A 13,266-nucleotide genomic window follows, 5' to 3' on the forward strand; every position below is an offset into this window, starting at 1 on the left:
TTAGTAAAATAAAGACGTAAGACTTTTAATAAGCTAGGAATCAGTGTTAATTAAAGTAAAACTGGGGGCTTCCCTGGTGGCTCAGTGGTTGGGAGTCCGCCTGCTGATGCAGGGGACACAGGTTCGTGCCCCGGTCCAGGAAGATCCCGCATGCTACGGAGTGGCTGGGCCCATGAGCCATGGCTGCTGAGCCTGTGCGTCCAGAGGCTGTGCTCCACAATGGGAGAGGCCACAGCAGTAAGAGGCCTGCGTACGGCAAAAAAAAAAAAAGTAAAACTGGGAAGCAGATCACTCAGATAACTTCTCACGGTTAAACATTGTCCATAGTTCCTTGCTAAGTGTGTTCGATTTTTCAGACGCCAAAAATTACCGAGAAATAAGTGAAGACTGGTTTGATGCTAAAGAGAACGTGTCTGGAGCCGACTTATCAGAAATACAAGAAAATCAAATAGTACAAGACAAAGGGGATCCGAAGGTTACACTAGGTTGGTTCTTAACAATTTACCAAGAAATCCTAACCTAGCTCATTTATAAAATAGTGCTTATCTTCTTCTTTATTATTTTGGGGCATTGCACTGTTTTAATATTTTATTCCTGTTTGTATTTCTTTATAAATATGAAAAATGAGAAAATTGGCCATTTGGATGTCATTTTTTTAAAGAGTAAATCAGTTTAAAATGTTCATTTCTCTTTCAGAAAACTGTCTGCTAAAAGCTTAAATCCAAGATTTAGTTAGTGGATAGAGGCCCACCATTCTCTCTCCCTACTCTAGTCCAACATCAGTATTCCTTCAGGCGTTCTTTTCCTCTAAACCCTCATCAGGCACTTCACAGGTATGGGGTACATAGTGAACAAAAAAAGCTTCTCAGTTTCCATCAGGCAGCCAGGACTACCTACTTACTGATCCATTTTTGAGCTACAAGAGACTAAATATCAATCAGTCCAAGCTCTTTGTTTTTAACATATGATTAAAGCCCAGAAATCTTGAAACTCTACTCCAAGCTCTTAATCTTAAGCTTAGTGCTGATATTTGCTAATAAGTTTATAATAATCTTTTTGATAACAAAAAATGAAATACTTGACAATTTTCACATTTTCTCTTAAAAATATTTATAAAATAATGATTATCTTCTGTTGTGTGTTTATCTTCAAGCAGAAATGAAGAATGTTGAACCCTTACGAAGAGATAAAGGTTACTTGATACATGTTGGTAGTCTCTGCCCTTCAGTGTCTGAGGTATGCCAGGATTTATTTTTTGAGCTTCACTTCCAAATATATTAATTGTTCATATTTTGATTGTTTTTCTACCTTTCGCAAACTTTTATTTATCTTCTTTTAGGCTGATTTAAGGTCTCATTTCCAGAAATATGAAATTTCTGACATTTCAATTTATGATTCTTCTCCTAATTACAGGTATGTTTCCCAGATTCAATGAAAGTACATTTACTGGATATGCCCTAGGTTCTAACAGAGGTCTGTTGTGTACTGAACATGAACCACAGTGGTGATTAAGCCAGGCACCATTCCCGCAGGGGTTTCCCAGCCTGATAGAGGGATACACATTGACAAATAGCTACAGTCATTAATTGGTGCTGTTCTTAATCACATCTTTCTTTCATTATACTCTCACTGTTGTGACCTCTCCCGTTGTGGAGCACAGGCTCCAGACGTGCAGGCTCAGTGGCCATGGCTCACGGGCCTAGCCGCTCTGCGGCATGTGGGGTCTTCCCAGACCGGGGCACGAACCTGTGTCCCCTGCATCGGCAGGCGGACTCTCAACCACTGCGCCACCAGGGAAACCCTCATTATACTTTTTAACTTGTTACTAATGAGATATAGGAGAGTTATTGATTTTTCTGCAGTTATCTTGTTTCATAACATTTCATGGGGGCAGTTGAGTGCATTAGTTAAGAGAACGGGCTCTACAGCAGATGTCTTGGGTTCATGTCTCAGCTTCGTCAGTAACGTGATGAATACATTTGGGCAAGTTACTTAACCTTTCTGTATCTGAGGCTCTTCATCTATAAAGTGAGGATAATAGTACCTACATAGCATTACTGTGGAACTATTATAAGATAAATAAGTAAACCAGTAGAAATAAAGGCTGGCATATAGTAGGTACTCAGAAAATTATATTTAATTTTATTATATTTTTAATTACTTTTTAGTTGATGCTTTTTTATTTTTGAGGTAGATGGCTATATCATCTACATAGAGTCATTTCCAGTATGTGTGTTGTTACTTCCTGTTTTGTGACATTATCAGAACATTCCAAAGTATCGAATAAGAATGGTGATACCTTAATGGAAATGCCTTTACTATTTTATCACAAAAAATGATAGATCTTTATTTCAGATATGAAAAGCTTTATAAATTAGAAAAGGATCCTATTTGTAGTTGGGTTGAAATTTATTAAAAATAAATGTTTAGGGCTTCCCTAGTGGCGCAGTGGTTGAGAATGTGCCTGCTGATGCAGGAGACACGGGTTCGTGCCCCGGTCCGGGAAGATCCCACATGCGGTGGAGCGGCTGGGTCCGTGAGCCATGGGCTCTGAGCCTGCGCGTCCGGAGCCTGTGCTCCGCAATGGGAGAGGCCACAAGAGTGAGAGGCCCGTGTACCGCACAAAAAAAAAAAAAAAAATGTTTAATTTTGTCTTAAATGGATTCACTTAAGATCATGTGCTTTTCTTGGACCTATTAATTAATATATTGTTAATATATTTTGTTATATTAAAGTAGTGTTGTACTCCTAGGAGTATTGCTTGATGTGAAAGATTCTTTTAGTGTCTTGTTGAATCCTTTGGAAAAAAAGAAACTTTATGGTTTTTTATTACTTTGAAGTATTATACATTCTGTGTGGAAATTTAGGAACTACAGTTAAGTACAAAAGTGTAAGGAGGTTATAAAAATTTATCCATAGTCCCATCTTGTGGAGGCAACTGCTCTTCAGATTTGGTCTATACCCTTCCATTGACGCTGTCTGGAGCTGGCACTTGCATAAGGATGGCTCTTGCCCAGCTTTCTCAATTTTATGGCTAAAATTCTGGTTAGATTTTCCAACTCTGTTTGGACTGCACATTTTTTCACTACAAGGCCATAAGGACATTCTCTTCTGTGTTCTGCTAAATGTTTTTAAATTTTGCCTTTCACCTCTATGCCTTCGCTGTATCTGGAGGTTATGTTTGTGTATGGGGATTAATTTTAATTTTTTGGTATGGATAACCAGTTGTCCCGAGAACACTAATCTGTGCAATTGTGTCATATATCAGCTTTGCAAATGTTACATTTTAATATAAAAGTAACAGGTGATAATTTAGAAGAAATACTAACTACCTTTTATTTCCCATCTTTAATTTTTTGTATTTAGTTATCTTAATATTCTTCCTGATCCCAAGGTAAGTATTGTAACTTTTATTTTTAAGAGCAGTTATTCTTATAAAAGATATATGCTAGCCAGTAGTTACACAATGAAGTTTGAGGCCATTTAAAGTCATTAACAAAGAACCTTTTGGTTTTCTGCTTTTATATTTTAGATATGCATCTCTTGCTTTAAAAAAAAACAGTGATGCAAAGCTGGCTGTGAAAGAAATGAATGGTATAGAAATAAATGGGAAATCAGTCAATGTGCGGCTTGTTAAAACTCCTGGAGAATATACATCACCACTTTCGTCCAGAAATGGAAATAAAGTTAGTTTCAATAATTTGGAGAAAAACATCAGCAAAGAAATCAACTCAGCCTCCTCTGTTTCTAGATTGCCTAGAACTAGGCCGAGGCAACAGCTGGGATCTGAGCAAGACAGTGAGTTTTTCCCTTTTGACCAAAAGGTTAGTTTTCTTAATCAAGCCCTTAAATGGTCTTCATATATACACTATACTGCGATAAGTAGCTTTGTAGGACAAATAACTCCAGGACAGCAGTCTTGAAGTGGGAATAAGGACATTAGTCTGAATTGTTTCTAACATTGGATCCGCCCTAACCTGCTCTTATACAACCCCAGTCGTCCCTGGAGGAAGCACAGATCTTTACAGGCCTAGCCTCAGACAATGTTTCTCTGTAACTAGGCTCTCTGCCGATGCTTTTCAGTCTTTGTATCTCTTTATTCTTGATAGTGTTATTCTATAAGTAGCTACTTAACACTTTCATCGTTCTTTTTTTCACAGCTAACCTCATCTCATAATTATTTAAACCATAAAATATAGTCATTTTATTATGAATGCTCTCATCTTTACCACATTGAGCTTTTAAACGCCACATGGAAGGTGATAAAGTTGACTTATTCACTCTTGTCTCTCCACTGCTCAGCAAAATGCCTGGCATCCTATAGGCATTCCATAGATTTTTTTAAATTTACATATAGTAAAATTCACTCTTTTTGCTGTCTGTGAGTTTAGACATGTGCCACAGGCATGTAACCACCATCACAATCAAGGTATAGAACAGTTCCATCTTTCCAAAACATTCTCTTGTGCTCTGCTCTGTTTTCTGTTCTTATAATTTTACCTTTTCCAGAATCTCCTGTGAGTAGAATATTATATAGCCTTAGTAGTCTGGCTTCTTTCACTTAGCTTTATGCATTGTCTTACTGAGTTCTGAGAGTTTTTTATATTCTGAATATAAATCATTTATCAGATAGGTATGTACTTTGCAAATACGTTTTCCCAGCCTGTACTTTGTCTTTTCGTTCTTTTAATAGTGTCATTCTCAGAGCAGGAGTTTTAAAATTTAACCAGTTGCAATTTGTTGATTTTTTTGTTTTTTAACTTGTGGGGATTTTTTTGTTTGTTTTTTGTGGTTTTTTTGGCTGTGTTGGGTCTTCATTGCTGCGCATGGGCTTTCTCTAGTTGTGACGAGTGGGGGCTACTCTTCGTTGCAGTGTGTGGGCTTCTCGTTGTGGTGGCTTCTCACTGTGGAGCACAGTCTGTAGGCACGCAGGCTTCAATAGTTGCAGCATGCCGGCTCAGTAGTTGCGGCATGAGGACCCTAGAGCACATGGGCTTCAGTAGCTGCAGCGCATGCACTTGATAATTGCAGTGCACAGGCTTCAGTAGTCTTGGCTCGTGGGCTCTAGAGCACATGTTCAGTAGTTGTGGCACATGGGCTTAGTTGCTCTGCAGCATGTGGGATCTTCCTGGACCAGGGATCGAACCCATGTCCCCTGCATTGGCAGGCGGATTCTTAACCACCACACCACCAGGGAAGTCCCTTAACTTGTGTTTTTAATGTTGGTATCTAAGAAATCTTTGCATAACCCATTGTCACAAAGATTTTGAGTTAATTTTATAATGTGTGGAATATGAATTGAGGTGGTTTTGGTTTTTTGGTTGTGTTTTTGTTTTGTGTATGGAATTGTTCCAGCATCATCGTTGAAAAGCCTAGCCTGTCTCCACTGAATTATCTTTGTGCCTTTGTCAAAAGTTAGTTGACCATATTTGTGTGAATCTATTTCTAGACTCTGTTCTCTTCTATCTCTTAAACTTTCCACCAGTACTACACTATCTTGATCATAATAGCTTTATAGTAAGTCTTGAAATAGTAAGTCCAACTTCATTCTTTTTCAAAATTTATTTTGGCTATTCTAGTCTCTTTGCCTTTCTGTATAAATTTCATAATTCAGCTTGTCACTATCTATTTAAAAAGTCCTTGGATTTTTACTGGAATTAGTTTGACTCTACAGATCAGAGAAAATTCCTTTTTAATAAATGGATGAAAGAATAAATATTTGTTGAATAAATTAATTTTGGTTTTTTCCATAAGAATAAGATAAAGAGATCTCTTTTCCCTATGTCCTTTACCCTGTCCTTTCCTAATTCCTGGAGTTATCCCATTATTTTTCTGTACCATTAGTGCCATTTCTGTACTCACAGACCTTTCTCCACTCACAGTTATGAACAACTCTTCTTAATCCGAACAACATTTTCACTTGACTTTTCATTCTTTTGAAGTTACCATCGTTATGTCTTGTGTTTTTCCTGCCAAACTTCCCAAACAAGTAGTTTATACCCAATGTCTGAGTTTCTTTAATTGTTTCTCTTCTTCATCCTGATAATCTGACCCCAGTCTCTAAAATTTTATTTACAGTGCTCTTTCTGTAGTCACTAGTGACGTTTTTATTGGGTCTTTCTCCCTATCTACCTTCTTTTTGACCACTTAGCCTATTTGGTGCTGGTCATTCCTTTCTTTCAACTCTTTTCCTTTAATCTCTTTTCCTTTCATCTCAGTGACACTTCATGTTTAGGATGGGTTTTTTGGTGCATAACCTCAATCCACAATAGGAAGGAAGGAAACAAACTGCAGTCAGGCTACAAGGGCGCTTGAGCTGGAGATATGGGAGCTGTGGCTCCTCCCTGCCTCTCTCAGGTAGTGCCCCTGGTGTCTTGCCTCTGCATGCCTGTAAGCTCCATCCTCCTTTTTCTCTCTGCACACTGGCTTTCTCTGTCTGCTCATGACTTCTCTCTTCCTCCACTAGGCTTTATTTTGCTTAATTCTAACTCTACAGTACTTTTCAGTTCAAGCTCCTGTCATCATTTGACTAACTCATTTGCTCTGTGTTCCAATTCCACATTCTTTAGACGGGGAATCTGATCCAGCCCATGATTTTGGTGTTCATGAGTTCAGGTAACACCACTCTTGGTCTTTTAGCTGAGGAAGCAGGTCATGGAGTTGGTAGAGGGAAGGTTATGTGTCATAAATAAATAGGGCACCGTGAGCTAGGGTAGGAGTATGTTGTCTTAGAGTGTGTGGACAGAGCAGCTCTTACTGCTGTCTTTGTTAAACTATACTCTTACTTTTCTAGCAGTTTCTTGTCACCTTTCTTCTCAGATTCTCAGCATTTTTTCATTATATTCATTCATTTAGAAAATATTTATTGTCTGTAATAAGAGGTAGTGATGACTAAGAAAAACAGATTCATAACCTGGCTTTGCTACCTACTCATGGGCTGGGCAAGTTACTGCCTTCTGTGTCTGAGCTTCCTTATTTTAAAATGGGGATAGGCACTTCCCTGGTGGCACAGTGGTTAAGAACCCGCCTGCCAGTGCAGGGGACATGGGTTTGAGCCTTGATCCAGGAGGATCCCACATGCCACGGAGCAACTAAGCCCATGCGCCACAACTACTGAGCCTGCGCTCTAGGCCCCGCGAGCCACAACTACTGAAGCCCGTGCTCCACAACGAAGAGTAGCCCCCGCTCCCCGCAACTAAAGAAAGCCCACATGTAGCAACAAAAACCCAATGCAGCCATAAATAAATTAAATAAATAAATAAATTTATTTTAAAAGAATAAAAAATAAAATGGGGATAAGTGTTCCTGCCTCACAAATGTTGTGAGCTTTAAATGGAACAGTGTCTGTCATGGAGAACGTACTCCGTAAATAGTAGCTACTGTTATTTACTAGCAGTTTGGCTGTTTCTTGGGAAACCAATCCTCTTGTGGTTTCAACTACTATTTAAACTATTGTATCCCAAAATTATTTATTCAATAAACAGTATACCAACTGTGTACACTATTGTAGGCACTGGGAAAGTAGCAATGAACAAAACAGACAAAAATCTGTGCTGTTACAGAGCTTAAATCTAATGAAGGAGATAAGACAATAAGCAAATAAGTAAAATATGTAATATTCTGATGTGACAGATCTAATATTTTGTATATCTTACCCTGACTTCATCTAGGTTTGAAAGTATCAGCTCCTCCTTTGTTGAACTTTTATGGGATGTACAGTGGTTTCATATAATTTATATCCTCTTGGCATGGTTAATAGTAATTAATTGATCATTTTAATTTTGTCTCTTCAGTTGAATTATAATATACATAAGTGATGGAGGTTCTTTTTTATAGCACTAGTTTCCCCACCCCCACTCCAGCATGTTCTGGGCATATAGTTTATGTACATTAAACATTTAGTAAATAAGATATAGAATATATGATATAAATATGTACATATAATTACCATGTAGGCCAGCCTTTCTCTGTCAGGTTGGGTAAGAGAATTCAACCTTCATGCCCTAAGCCTAAGATACCCATTGTATATAGCAAATGACTCTCTCTCCTATGCATCTAGAATGGAATAGTTATGTCCTATCTTAGGGAAAATTGAGAAAATAGTTAACATCATTTTTTGTGTTCTGTGGATCAGATGAGAATCCTGTTTGAGAAAAGCTGATTTTGACATAGCCCGTATATTATACTTCATCATGTATTTGACATTTTTTAGATAAATGGCCCTGAATATATCTCATTAAATTTACTTGGTAGAAAAAATAATCCCAAATCAAAGTAAATATCTTACGAACTTTGATTTTACTATTTGTAATTTTTAAACTTAGAATAAGCTGGATTATCTCTATGTAATCGTTACTGACTTAAATTAAACTTTAAAATTGTTTATTTAGGGTGTCAAGAAGAATTGTAAACAGATTGAATCCACTAAATTACTACCTGATGCACCTGTTCAATTTGTACCTCCAAATACATTGAACCTGCGTAGCTTTACCAAGATCATGCAGAGACTGGCTGAACTACATCCGAAAGCTGGCAGGTAGTGACTACAATTACATTTTAAGTGGTTTTATAAGTTGTATGTAAACTACCGTTCCTTTCAGTACCTTAGCCATATCTAGAATGTGCTGCTTTGGAGAGGGCAGATGCTCATGTGTGTCTTCCTTTGGCACAGAGATCACATTATAAACGCTCTTCAGGAGGTTAGAATGCATCATAAAGGCTCTCTCAGTGGCCTGTCTGTTAATGCTATTGTGAGAATGACTTCCTCTGTTTTGGAAAACTCTGCTTCCAGTTAGGTATAAAAGAAGCAATAAGAGGTAAGTCAGTCATACCTTTCGTATTTAAATAGTAAACATTTTAAGCTATGGATTCCATTTTCTTTTCAAATAAAAATATTATATTGAAAATAATAAAATAACATAAAAGCTAGAAACAAGCATACTGTATTTGAAAACTATTTTGGGGTAATGTTAAATTACCCCAAAATTATTTGGCTTAAACAACATTTATCATCTCAGAGTTCGCAGGTCAGGATTCAGGAATGGCGTAGCTGGGTGGTTTTAGCTTAGTGATTCTCATGATGTTGCACTCAAGATGTTGTCCTGGGCTGTGGTCATCAGGAGGCTTGATTGGGACTGGAAGACCTGTTTGTAAGACGGCTCATTCCCATGGCTGTTGGCAGGAGGCCTCTGTTTCTCACCACATGGGCCTTACCATAGGGGCTGCTTGAGTGTCTTTACAACATGACACCTGGCTTCTTCAGAGCAAGAGCCATCAGAGAGAGAGAGAGCAAGATGGAAGCTGCAGTATCTTCTGTGACCTAACTTCAGGAGTCACACTGTCGTTTCTGCCACATTCCATCAGATGCAAGTCACTACATGCAGTCCACACTTTTGAAGAAAGGTGTATCAAAGAATTGGTGTATGTATTTTTAAATTACCACACACAGACATAGAATCCCTGTTTATAAAATAATGGTTGGGGATTCGTTTCCAGTTATAGCTGTCCAGGTGAGTAAAGCCAGCTTTCCATGGAGAAGAGTTAGAAAAGCTGAATAAATATAAAGACATTTGCTTGAAGGCACTGGAGAACTGTCAAGATACTATAAATTTGGCCAGTGTAAGAGAAGATTAGTCTCAGGGAAATATGCCCATTGTTTGGGACCACTTTCCCCCAATGCTGTTTGCAGGTGGGGCAGCTAGGAGTTTAAAGGGACCCTTCTGATAGCACTGAAGCCAGGGGGGTGGGGCCTCAGCAGTAAAGTTGGGACACCAGTGGGTTACTCTACTCCAGGAGTAACTTTGAACCAGAAGTAGATAGTTCCTCTGAGGGACTGTAACTCAGCTTCAGAAGCTAAGTTAGATTGAGATGATCTGGGGTTACTAGTTCTGCCGTGCACCTAGAAGAAATGAAGGTAAGAATCCTCTGGAAGAAGATAGTATCATTTTAAGCCTCAAATTGTTTCTCCCAAAATTTTTGCACATACTAATAATTTTGTAAATGAGTATATAATCAAAAATAACTAATCATAAATGAAATAAGGCCACATGAATGAAAACTAGCATGAACACCAGGTAATAGAAATTACCCACAGGGACTCCAGCTAATTGAGTTATCAGACAAACCTTTTTTTTTTAATAAATTATTTTATTTATTTAGTTTTGGCCGCGTTGGGTCTTCGTTGCTGCGCGTGGGCTTTCTTTTGTTGCAGTGTGCAGGCTTCTCATTGTGGTGACTTCTCTTGTTGTGGCGCACGGGCTCTAGGTGCACAGGCTTCAGTAGTTGTGGCGCACGGGCTTAGTTGTTCCATAGCATGTGGGATCTTCCCGGACCAGGGCTTGAACCCGTGTCCCCTGCATTGGCAGGCGCATTCTTAAACTGTGCCACCAGGGAAGCCCCCAGACACACTTTTAAAAACCATACTTGTATGTGATAGATTGTTTGCAAAAACAGCCACAATTATTCCTTTCCCTATAACCATGCCCATTTGCAGTGTGACTTGGAAGCTCCTCTGATCAAGAAGTGGAGTCTGTTTTCCCACCCCCTGAATCTGGGCTGACCTTTTCACTTGCTTTGACAAGTTATGCCATTCCCAAGCCCGGTCCTCAAGAGCCCTGATCACTCTGCTCTCTCGGAAATTTGCTACAGCCACATAGAGACACCCAGGGTGCCTGCTAGAGGACAAGAGGCTAGAGGACAAGAGGACAGTCACCCCTCAGCATCCGTGGGGGATTGGTTCCAGGACCTCCCCATACACCCACCACCGCGGATACCAAAATTTGAGGTTGCCCAAGTATCTTACGTAGTATGGCGTACTATTTGCATATAACCTACACACATCCTCCCGTATACTTTAGATCATCTCTAGGTTATTTGTAATACCTAATACAATTGTAAATACTATGTGAATAGTTGTAAATACAATATAAATGCTGTAAACTGTTGCCAGAACACAGCAAGTTCAAGTTTTGCTTTTTGGAATTTTTTTTTTCAAATATTTTCAATCCAAGGTTGGTTGAATCTGCAGATGCAGAACTCACGGATATGGAGGACCAACTGTACATGGAGGATAGCAAAGACATTCCAGCCTACAGCCAGCTGCCCTTAAACATGTGACAGAATCTAGCATAGATCAGCAGATAACCTACCCAGCCTGGCAGCTGTCCACAGATGCACGAGTGAGCTCAACCAAGATAAGACAAATCACCAAAATGAGTCCAGCCCATTGCTAACTGGCAGAATTAGAGGCTAAATAGGTGGTCATTGTTTCAAGCTACTAAGTTTTGAAGGTTTTGGTACACAGCAAAAGCTAATTAATTCAGATGTATTATGTTCAAGGAGACAAGACAGGATTGAGAATTCTAGTATAGAACTGGAAATATTTTTTAAATGGAAATTCCATTAATAAAAAATAGAATTACTTAAATGAATAACTCAGTTAATAGGTTCTACAGCATATTAGACAAATTAGAGAATTAGAAAGGTCAGAAAAGAGAATGTAAGAAACATAAAGACATACTGAGAAAGCCTAATTATTTGTGCAACTGGAGTTTTAACCAAAAAAGAAGAGGGAGAAAATTGGGCAGATACAGTATTTGGAAAAAATTTTTAAATGATGAAAAAAATGAAGTCAGAAATGTAGTAAAGCCCTTTCAAATCCCACACAGGAAAAGTAAGGCTTCAGTGCATCAGAAAAACTGCCTGAATATGGTCCTTGTGAGCCCCATGCAAAGCTGCTGAAAGTCAATCAAAACCATGTATTGAGCCCCAAAGCTTTATGAATAAGGGATACACAAGATAAATAAAAGGCAATACACGCACGCGCGCGCGCGCATGCGCGCGCGCACACAGACTTCTAAGAAAATCTGTAAAGCAGCTAGAGGGAAATAAACTTACCTTAAGATTGCAACAATTAAACTGACATCTGATTCTCAACAGAAGCCACCAAATAATTCTACCAACTAGGATTCTATACTCAGGAAAAGAGCCTTCAAGAATAAAGGAAATAAATATATTTTTACCCAATTAAAAGCTAAGATAATTTGTTACTTAGAAGACCCATTGTATTAAAGAAAACACTAGAGTGTTTTCTAGGAAGAAGGAAAGTGATTTCAGATGAAAGGTCAGAGGTGCAGACGTACTGAAGATCAAAATGTTTATATCAACTAATACTGTATAAAACAAGAATAATGGTATTTTATAGGGTCTAATAATTAACATGTATGACAATAGTAGCATATAAATTGAGAGAGGATTAAGTACTGCAACTATTCTGAGCACCTTGTAGCTTGGGAAGAGGGTAAAATGTCCTGCGTCGAGGGTCCCCAGTACTACCCCCAAGGCTTAGTGATTGATTAGGAGAACTCACATGACTCAGTATATAGTTGTACTCATGGCTATGACTTATGGCAAAGAAAGGATACAGAGCAAAACCAGCAAAGGGAAGAGGCATATCAGGTGATGTCTGGAGGAGATCAGGCACAAGCTTTGAAGAGTCCTTCCCCGAGTAGAGTCACATAAGACATGCTTGTTTCCTCAAGTAATGAGTTAAGACAACTCATATGAAATGTTGTCTACCCTCATTAGAGGTTCAGTGCCTAATGTTTTTGTTGGAGGCTGGACACATAGGTACCCACCGTCTAGCATGTACCAAAAGTTCCAGACTCTCAGAAGGAAAGCAGCTGTTCAGCACAAACTACATTGTTTATATACAGTTTTGCCACAGTGAGCCACTCTTATCACTACTAGGATTGGTGGGAACTAAGTTCCTAGACACCAGGGCTAACCTTGCAAACAGGTCTTTCTACAGAAGACTGTCATCTCAGTCCTGCTATGTTAATTCTCTTCTACACATGTACCAGTTGATGTCAGACTTTGATAAATAGAGTATAGTTGTAATCTCTGGGGTAGAGTTGGACCCTTATCTTACACCAGGGTTCCCCAACGCCCCGGGGACCAGTATCGGTCAGTGGCCTGTTAGGAGCCAGGCCGCACAGCAGGAGGTGAGCCTCGGACTAGCTTAGCAAAGCTTCATCTGCCTCTCTCCATCGCTTGCATTACTTCCTAAACCATCACTCACATTACCGCCTAAACCATCCCACTACCTCGCCCACCCCACCCCCGTGGGAAAACTGTCTTCCATGAAACCGATCCCTGGTGCCAGAAAGGTTGGGGACTTCTGCCTTACACTGTATACAAAAACTAACTCAAAGTGGATCAAATACCTAAACGTAAGACCTAAAACTGTAAAACTCTTAGAAGAAAACA

General features: G+C 39.0%; 1 protein-coding gene across 1 annotated transcript in view; it reads left to right on the plus strand.

Annotated features, from left to right (window-relative positions):
- The window catches only part of RBM44 (RNA binding motif protein 44), a 28,900-nt gene extending 20,105 nt beyond the window's left edge, over nt 1-8,795 (plus strand). Inside the window, exons 10-15 of the mRNA XM_067027263.1 lie at nt 357-485; nt 1,154-1,236; nt 1,340-1,413; nt 3,533-3,824; nt 8,391-8,536; nt 8,672-8,795. Coding sequence (XP_066883364.1) covers nt 357-485; nt 1,154-1,236; nt 1,340-1,413; nt 3,533-3,824; nt 8,391-8,536; nt 8,672-8,795 — 848 coding nt within the window. The remainder of the gene's footprint in view (nt 1-356; nt 486-1,153; nt 1,237-1,339; nt 1,414-3,532; nt 3,825-8,390; nt 8,537-8,671) is intronic.
- The last annotated feature ends 4,471 nt before the right edge of the window (nt 8,796-13,266 follow it).

The sequence above is a fragment of the Kogia breviceps genome, chromosome 2 (genome assembly GCF_026419965.1).
Source record: "Kogia breviceps isolate mKogBre1 chromosome 2, mKogBre1 haplotype 1, whole genome shotgun sequence".
Lineage (NCBI taxonomy): Eukaryota > Metazoa > Chordata > Mammalia > Artiodactyla > Physeteridae > Kogia > Kogia breviceps.